The 9,022-nt window shown below is 44.1% G+C and overlaps 1 protein-coding gene across 3 annotated transcripts; it reads right to left on the reverse strand.

Annotated features, from left to right (window-relative positions):
* Positions 1 to 4,159: 4,159 nt before the first annotated feature.
* LOC109775039 (putative F-box protein At5g55150) lies at positions 4,160 to 6,220 on the reverse strand. 3 transcript variants are annotated; one of them, XM_020333794.4, is made up of 2 exons: positions 5,957 to 6,220; positions 4,160 to 5,861 (listed from the first exon to the last, which is right to left on the reverse strand). In XM_020333794.4, the coding sequence occupies exon 2, from the start codon at positions 5,856 to 5,858 to the stop codon at positions 4,395 to 4,397; it is 1,464 nt and encodes a 487-aa protein (XP_020189383.1). In that variant the 5' UTR covers positions 5,859 to 5,861; positions 5,957 to 6,220; the 3' UTR covers positions 4,160 to 4,394. The 3 variants fall into 3 exon arrangements, with proteins under 3 accessions (XP_020189383.1, XP_020189384.1, XP_020189382.1); XM_020333795.4 differs by having other exon boundaries at positions 4,160 to 5,878; positions 5,957 to 6,219; XM_020333793.4 differs by having other exon boundaries at positions 5,942 to 6,219.
* Positions 6,221 to 9,022: the final 2,802 nt, after the last annotated feature.

A 9,022-nucleotide genomic window follows, 5' to 3' on the forward strand; every position in this document is an offset into this window, starting at 1 on the left:
CCAACAATTATAGCTTCGCATGAAACCGTGCCGAAGCAGGTGCATGTGAACGTCTCTTGAGGAGGACTAACCCTTCTGATTCTTACAGACATCACATGGACAGATAATAAAACCTTGCTGCTTGTTCGCATTTGCCACTACGAGGAAATCTTTCAAACCCGTAGTGAACTCGCCGGAGAGTCGGGGACCGTACATCCATTGCCGATTCATCTGCATTATTATTATATAAAGTATATAATTAACCATCATGCATTTGTTAAACTAACTAGCTAGAAATAATACAAATTAAACAATGAACTACACACATGCATATTTTATCAATGACACATGAAAGGTTCAAGTTGCTAACTGCGATCGCGGAGGAAAAATAAATGAGAAAGCTCAAGTGTGGCTCGGACACTTCATATCATATTTGTTTCAGGCTCTCGGGCATTTCATCGAACACCTTGTGTGCATAGGAGGAACCAAAAGCAAACCCACCACCCCCTTCTGAATATTGTGAAGTGAGCTGAGTGAAGTGAAGTGAGCTGAGTCCTATATATAGGGATGGGCCTTTAGTCCCGGTTGGCCTGACCAACCGCGACTAAAGGCCTTCGGGGACCTTTAGTCCCGGTTGGCCAGGCCAACCGGGACTAAAGCCCCTCCCGTCCGCCAGCTGTCGACCGAGCACGCTGGGCCCAGATAGTTGGTCGCGGGTCTCCTCTCGAACCGCGACTAAAGACCCCTTTTGTCGCGGTTCGATTATTTTGGGACTAATGGGGGCGTATGGAAGCCTCTTTTTCTAATAGTGCTCACTGTTTACCCCAGATTGATATAGCGCATTAAAGCGCCAGCTCTCTCTCATAGCAACTGGCGGTGGTGCCTGCATATTTCCTCCACGTCCTCTCCCAAAACCTCGTCCATTGCCTCTACCAGCACCATCAGACTCATCCTCCGGATCTCTCTGTCGTCCATCATTACCGCGGCCTCCACGGCCACCCCCTCTTCCTCTCCGCGAGACCAGTATGAAGTTTCCCCACTGAACTTGGACTTATCATACTCACCTGTCCCGCACTCCTCGTGCCAATGACCCAACATCCCACAAGCATGGCAGAACGTCGGCAATTTGTCAAACTTTACTAAGTATTTCTCTGTTTCTCCTACCTTCGTGATCCCACTGCTCTTGTTAACTTTTTGTGAACATTCAGGCTCACTCTGACCCGTATGAACTCCCCTATAAAACCATTCGGGAGTGTTACTTGCACCTCCTGAACTTCACCGACCCTTTTTGCAAGATTTTCCAGTGCAGATTTGCTTTTCAGCACACCATCCGGCAATCTATGTATTTGGCACCAGGTTTCCAAAGTATCAAGCTTCACCTTCTTTGGCTTTGAGAATCCATCATATTCAGTCATAAGAAGTGCCTCCCCTATAAAATCACTGTGCTCTTTGGTCCAGGTATCCCCACATCATACTGACATCCCCACAACTATCATCATTTCTTTGTGCCTTATTAAGTGCTAACTGCAAAGTGCCTGACCAATAAGACTCGGATACAAAATTTCCCATCAACATTCGAGCTACCTATATATCAACATAAAATCGTAGAAGATGCCTTCAAACAGGAGAAACATCGTGAGGATGAGCAATCCTACCTTGAAATCACTCATAACAAAAACTTCCCACGCATATTAACAACAACAACAACAAAGCCTTTAATCCCAAACAAGTTGGGTATGCTAGAGGTGAAACCCATAAGATCTCGCGACCAACTCATAATTTTGGCACATGGATAGCAAGCTTTCACGCAGCCCTGTCCATGGTTAGTTCTTTGGTCATTTGACACCACAACCGGGTTGCGATGTGATGCGTCGCTAGGAGGGTTACGCCCCAACGAAGATTTTTTGGGTTTCATCTTCATAAGAGTGGCTGAGTTTTTACATTGAACCGACAAGCCTATCACAAGTTTCACTACCCTCCTCCTTTACCCGGGCTTGGAATCGGCTTTCCCACGCATCTTATTTGATAGAAAATTTGGTCATCAGAATAACTTATGCATCACACTTCCAAGTTAACATCTAGATTCGTCATACGATCCATCACAACTATCATTCTATATAAAATCTAAACCAATGACAAAAAACATGACTCCATTGGAATCATCTTCAACTTCGTCAATGTCTGAAAAATAAATTTAACAATAAACAAAGCACTTACTCAAAATATTGTATAACCAAAACTGAAAGAAGCCTATAAATTGATAAACAAGATTTCAAGATGCAACAGGAATTCATCCTTCAATGGATAATGGACCAATCCAGCATTTGGCTAGCGCCTCAGCGCCCTACCCCATGGCAGAAAGGCGACGAGGTCCTGGACCTCGCCCCCGTGTCGACCACACCCACAACCTGTGATCGAATCTGCAAGCTCTAATCTCCCAAAAAGAGAGCGTTCAAACACTAAAAAAATGAGAGTCCCAATACTGATCTGATGGCTTATCTGCCTTTTATGCTTAGTGCATTCCCTCTCATAGACATACAAATGGAAGTTTCAATATTGTAGCCTTATAGAACTATGCAAGCATAAAGACTGAGAAACAGAAATATTGTAGGCTTATAGAGCTAGCTCCGAGCACTGAACTGAAGAAGCAGGACATGGTTACTAAAAATCAAAAAACCACATCAACTATGTCATCTCCACTTATACTTTCAGAAAAAGCAAAACATATAGCTTGCTCAGAACACAAATGTACCCAAGCAGATGGTCCACAAGTTGGACACCCATTCTGTTTTGCATACTTATTCTTCATATTAGCTAGAACTAACTACGGAAGGAGAAAAACTCTGCAAAACAACTAGATCTGAAAATTGAACTGAAGAAGTACAGAACATGGTGCTGAAATCAAAGCCAAACAAAGGCAACTGCCTGCCAATCCACTGTGCATCCCTCCACACAAATTTTAGCAGTGTACAATCCATAAGCACAGATGCAGGAATGCTGAAATCATTGCAGCATGCAGGGCGCAGAGCTACAGAGGTAAAAAATCCTCACTGCCCGTCGGCGACGTACCTCGGATGGCAAAAACAGAAAAACAGAAATCTGACGGACAATTTTTTTGACTGAGCAAGAAATCCAAACCAGTCGACTGAAATTTAGCAGAAATGAAGGCCAAAGACAGGGACAGATATACCAAAGAGCCAAGACTAAAACTTGACAAAAGTAGTACTGGAATCAGTTCATGTCTGAGATACACGGGCGGCCAAATTATAGCAAAACAAATTACAGCACCAAGGAGGTTATAGCGCAACTTTTCTATTTTGCGCCAAGTGAAAAATAGCCTATGTATCTTGTACTACTATTCAGGGATGCACAAGCAAACAGATTCACAACATAGTGCCCCTACAGATCAGATAGGCCAAGATGGATATAAAACCAAATGTAAGCGGCTCACAGATGCTGGAACATACCGGGTCAGATGGGGCGCATAAGCTGGCAACAAGGACTGAATTAGAGCCCTGCTCAAAGATGGACGAAAGGAGACACATCTTATTTTATTTCGAAACAATATATTGATCAGATAGTTCGTTATTGTCTAAAGACAAGCTATTTCAGCTTAGTCCATGTCCAACTAGGTGCAGCTAAGCCAACACACATGCTGACAGATGCCTTTCAGCCCCCGGAATGAGCTATTCAAATGATGCAGGTTTGTAATTGTATACTATATAGCTGCCAAAGCAGATCACCACTGTACAGTATACTTAAACAAGCCACATGTGCATTTTGAAAGAACAATCATGCACACTTTCATGCTTATCTATCACAAATGTCAGCACTTATCTTCTACATCAGCAAAGAGACAATACGTTTCTTATATTTCTAACGTGCAGTTGAATGAAAATAACATGCAAACTCCCTGCTATTACTATCCAAATCCAGCAACATACAAGATTGAATGTTACAGTAGAGTACATATTGAAAGTTCATCCAAATCCCTCAACTTTTACATTTGATTTGACACATCTTAATGTGTGGAGAACTACATGAGAAATTATCCTCTATATTCTATACAACTCAAAAAGATCAAAGAAAAAAGAAGTGTGGCACTAGTACATGATAAATATGAGAAAATACAAAATTTGTGCAAAAATATGATCCATGTATATTGTAATTAGGATAAATAGGAAAAAAGAAGAGACTGCACTCATGTTTTGTATGTTGCATGATGATATTTTTGGACAAGTCTACTTTTATTTCTCATATTTTGGCATACACTTACCATGAAACTTCTTAAAAACTTGTTCTAGTGTACGAGTAGAGTGCTAAAACACACACAAAAAGGTGTAGACCAACACAGGACTACCGCCTACCAAACTAAATAATTATTACATATAATTATAGATAAAGGAAGCTAAAACCTATTCGTTGAAAGCCAAGTTCATCTTTCCAAGATTGGGTGTAATCCACACGGGAGCCGGGCAGTTGGAGCAAAGCCGGGGGGACACAAGTTCCTCCCTGCCGTTATTACCCAGGTCGAGAATTCCCATGTCACGGGGGTTGTTCTTGAACCCCTTTGTCCAAAGCACACTGTCGTCAGTAAAGTAGGCATGGTTTCCCCTGAGAGCCGGATAGTCTTGAGCAGCAAGACAAAGTGATTGATTGTGCCCAAGAAACAAGGCATGGTCGCGCAAGCAACTGGTTTTCTTAATTCTCTCTCCCGACGAAGCATCGACTTCATATATTATAAGCTCTCCAGTGTTCCAAAACACAGATGCCCCAGGCTCGGGCTCTAAATCGCAGTGCTCGTACTGTCTCCACACATGAAGAAGACTGCCCCATGGAGCTTGCACAATGTAAGCATTCAGAAACCGGTCCTCGAGATCGGACTCCCGTGCGATCATCTTCATCGTAACAACAGGACCACTACTTAGGTCGAAAGCGTGGATCTCTCCCAATGAGTTGACCGCATACAGCAGGCCGTTCTTGTAAATGCAATCATCATAGTGGGTGTGTGGTGGCAGCCATGTCCAGCTATCACCCCCTGCCCTTGCAAACGAGAGCTGGCAAAATGGATTGTGTATGAGCACCACCACGATGCATCCATTGCACGTATCGTCGGAAAACACAAAGGCTTTATGGTGAAGCTTGGTCCTCAGCTCTTCCGGAGCCCAGATCGACGGCGGACGGTAAACCCTTTCTGCGGTGTGGCTTGAGTACTCGTATTTGTGGAGAGCACCAGAGTCACTATAGATGGGCTTCACTTGCTCAATGGTGATCACCGAAGGGAGATGAATCTGTTCACCGGTTATGGGATTGACAAGGTGCATCTCGGATCTGTCATCGACTGTGACAAGCAGGCCTTCCGAGGACCCAATCAGATGCATAGTGCTGATGGGTGGCCCTGGAAGAGTTAGCCTGTACGTCCGCTTCTCCGCGAGGCTGTAGAGGCAAGCGACGCTCTCGCCGGCAGATTCAGATGTGTAGAGGAGGCACGGCGTCTGGGGGCGCGTGTAGTGCCCAGGGAGGAGCAGGCTGGAGTAGGCGGAGCGCCAGGAGGAGCAGACCGAGCCGGCACGGACGAGGTCGGGGATCTCGAGGGTGGCAAATATACCCATCAAGATGTCCTGAGGCAGCTCAGCCGATGCGCCCTCCGTAGTCTTGACCAGTGGAGGGTGCTTGCAGAATTTCTTCAGTGAACCAAAAGCTCGGAGGACCAGCGAGCACAGATATGCTGGGTGTATGGCTAGACTCCATAAGCTCATTGTCCAGGCTAGGCTACAGGCCTCCGTATAGGCAAAATCAATCTTGGACGACTTGCAAAGACCCAATGACGGAGCTTCGGCGATACTCTGATTATTCTCAGGTGTGCCGCCGGACCTCATAATCTACAGGCGTCCGTAAGCTTTAATTAAAAAAGTTACAAGTTTGGATGGAGACAGAGGACAAGAGTTCTTGGGTAACTTACTTATAGATCACAAACCTGATTCGAATACGCGAAGAACTCGGTTGGATTGGGCACTCGGGGATTCTTTTCCCCTGTTTTTTGCTGATGAAGGTACGGACTTGATTCGAGGAGTCCCACTCGGTTTGCTTCTCAGAATCCTCCTAATTCTCTACCAAAAGGGCGAAGGAAATTATAGAGCACTAACCGGCGGAGGGTCAAACGTAGCAGATGAGGTCACTCGTATACGATTGAAGAGGAAGAGGAAGATCTATGCCGCACGCGTTGACCTGGAAGCGGAGGCCGCCCGGGGGGGATATAGTAGACCCCAAAAACGCCAGGCTACGTGAGCTCGGCCCAATTAGCTGTCATGCCCTAGCTCTCTCGTCCATCGTTCGATCCTCCTTTTGGGTCGGCCCATTCACGGTTTTCTTCCCCACCGGTTTTGCGAAGGTTCTAGAACATTCCCTGAACTGGTTTTTTCCTTTCATTTTTTATTTTTTTCCTTTCATTTTTTATTTTTCTTTTTCTTTTTTAATTTCCCTTTTTATTTATGTTTTTTATTTCATTTTATTTTTATTTCTTTTCCCTTTTTCCTTTTTCATTTTTAATTTATATTTTCAATTTGCAAACATATTTCAAACTCAACAACATTTTTTTGAATTTGTGAACTGTTTTTGAAATCATGAACATTTTTCAAATACATGAACATGTTTTTGAAATCATGAACAACTTTCAAATTCATGAACATTTTTTTGAAATCATGAACATTTTTTCGAAAATAGTGAACATATTCTTTTACAAATTTGTGGCCATTTTTTGAAACCGTGAACATTTTTTGAAATTCATGAACAATTATTCGAAATAGGGAACATCTTTTAAATTCATGAACAATCTCTACAACCATGAGCATATTTTCAATTTGCGATTTTTTTTGAAATCGTGAACATTTATTGAAATCACGAACATTTTTAATTTACATGAACATTTTTTAAATTCGTGAACAATCTCTTAAACTGTGAATGAGTTCTATAATTGTTTTTGAAATTGTGAATATTTTATGATTTCTTAAAAAAATGTTCAAAACACACATTTTTAATTTTTTGGAACTTTTTGTAATCCCGAATTATTTAACTAAAAAAAGAAGATAAAATAGAAAAAGAAAAAAAACAGAGTGCTCGGACATGAGCTGGCCCAAATGGGCACGCTGGGGGAGCAAGGGGTGCGCGCCGCCACTCCTCCCACCACATATCGCGCCGTATAGGAGCTCCCGGGTTGGTCGACCGGTGGGTCAATCAGATCGGTCTCCCATGTGAACCGCATAATATCTCTCCATCTCTTCATGCCGCTCGCGAGAAAAAAAGGGGGGATCCACACTCTTGCGCAACACGCCCCTGCGTCTCTTAGCACCTCGCTAGCACAACATGCGCCCACAATCTCCCTGTGTAACCACCCCAGCACTCGCAGTCTAGGCCATGTCGATGGTCACCGAGCTCTAGCGAGGGTATCGCTCGTCGTCGTCGAAGCGTTGTCATGGCTGGTCGCAACAACCGTCGACAGCAGTTGCAACACCCTTGTGCCAGGATGTAGCACTGCTAGCTGGAGGGCACGAGACGGTTCACATGAGCAGCACCCCCCGACTCGTATGTAGCACCGGTGTTCCATGGCTGCAGCACACGTTGATGTCAGTTCCAGCAAATCTAGTTGTGCCCATCGTCGCATCACAACATCCGACTATGGTTAGTTGTAGCTCCATCAAGCGCAGGTTGCAGCTCTCTGTCGGATGCAGTTTCGTCGAGCGTCGGTTGCAGCTTGCCGCTGTGCCGGATGCAGCTCCATCAAGTGTCAGTTGCAGGCGTCACCTTGCCCAAATGCAGCTTGTCTTCATTCCATCACGGCGACCTGGGCTTGCAACACCCCATGATGTAGGGCAAGCCTGTAGGGTGGCCTGATCTTCACGAATTGGAGGTGGATTTGAGGACGAAGAGAAACACACAAATCAACACACCCATATGAAAATAAAGATACACATAGAAATATCATTGATCCAAACAAGAGAGAGTTCTTTCTCAAGTCCTAGGACAAGGAGGGGTTGATGCTTCTAGGAAGCCTTTCTTCTCCACAATGGGAGGTCTTGTAACCATAGATGGTTCTTCTCCTAAGAGGTCTTGTAATCCCTTAGGATTCTTCCCCAAAGAGGTCTTGATACATGAGAAAAGCTCTATGGTTTTTAGTTTATACTTTTCTTACCCTAATGAGGAGGAAGGGAAGGAGTATTTATAGTGTTAGCCACGAAGGGGTAAGTGAGGAGGAAAAATGGGAGATACATGGGTTGGTCTCAATAGCTGCTCGCAGGCAGGCGTCGAATGTCTGATCTAGACCGGATGTTAGGCCTCATGTCAACGCACCGGATGTCCGGGCATGTGTGTGTGTGTGTGTGGGGGGGGGTCTTCCTCCTGGTGCCATTTGCCTGATTTCTAGTGGGGACCTGATGCCCTTTGAGATCCGGTGTATAAGAAGGTATTCATTCCCGTTCGCAAGGAGTGACACTTAGTTGTCGAACCCATGAGAGGATGGATACTACGGCATGGGCTCTACCAAGTGTTTGCAAGAGAATTAAATTCCAGCTTTTACAACCTGACCTTAGCAACCTTAGGGTGAAATCACTTAGAATTAAAACATACATGGGTATGAGGACTTAATTTTTACAACCATATATTTGTGCTAAGGATCATAATGTTATTAATTGTGCTCTGAAAGACACCCGCCAAGATGTGCTTGCAACAAAATGAAGTAGGGAATGTGTCCAAATTGCGTCTTGACCAGTTCGCAACCTGCATCAAGAGTTAGTTGTCCAATCATGGGTCTTTACCCTCGTGTGGCGTTACCTCGGTTATTAAGAATAAATCACTAAACCTTTCTGTCACTGGTGTTCAGAATAATGTTCCACATACTCTCTGCACCTAACCTTCTCCTTGATTGAATTATGTGATCCTTGGTACCTGATACGTCTCCAACGTATCTATAACTTCTGAAGTATTCATGCTATATTTACATGAGTTCTACATAGTTTTGGTGCACTTTTCTATTATTTTTATGAACTAA

Source organism: Aegilops tauschii, chromosome 2 (assembly GCF_002575655.3).
Source record: "Aegilops tauschii subsp. strangulata cultivar AL8/78 chromosome 2, Aet v6.0, whole genome shotgun sequence".
NCBI lineage: Eukaryota > Viridiplantae > Streptophyta > Magnoliopsida > Poales > Poaceae > Aegilops > Aegilops tauschii.

Coding starts and splice junctions, on each gene's coding strand:
- LOC109775039 (XM_020333794.4), bottom strand. CDS start 5,858: ATGAGGTCCGGCGGCACACCTGAGAATAATCAGAGTATCGCCGAAGCT.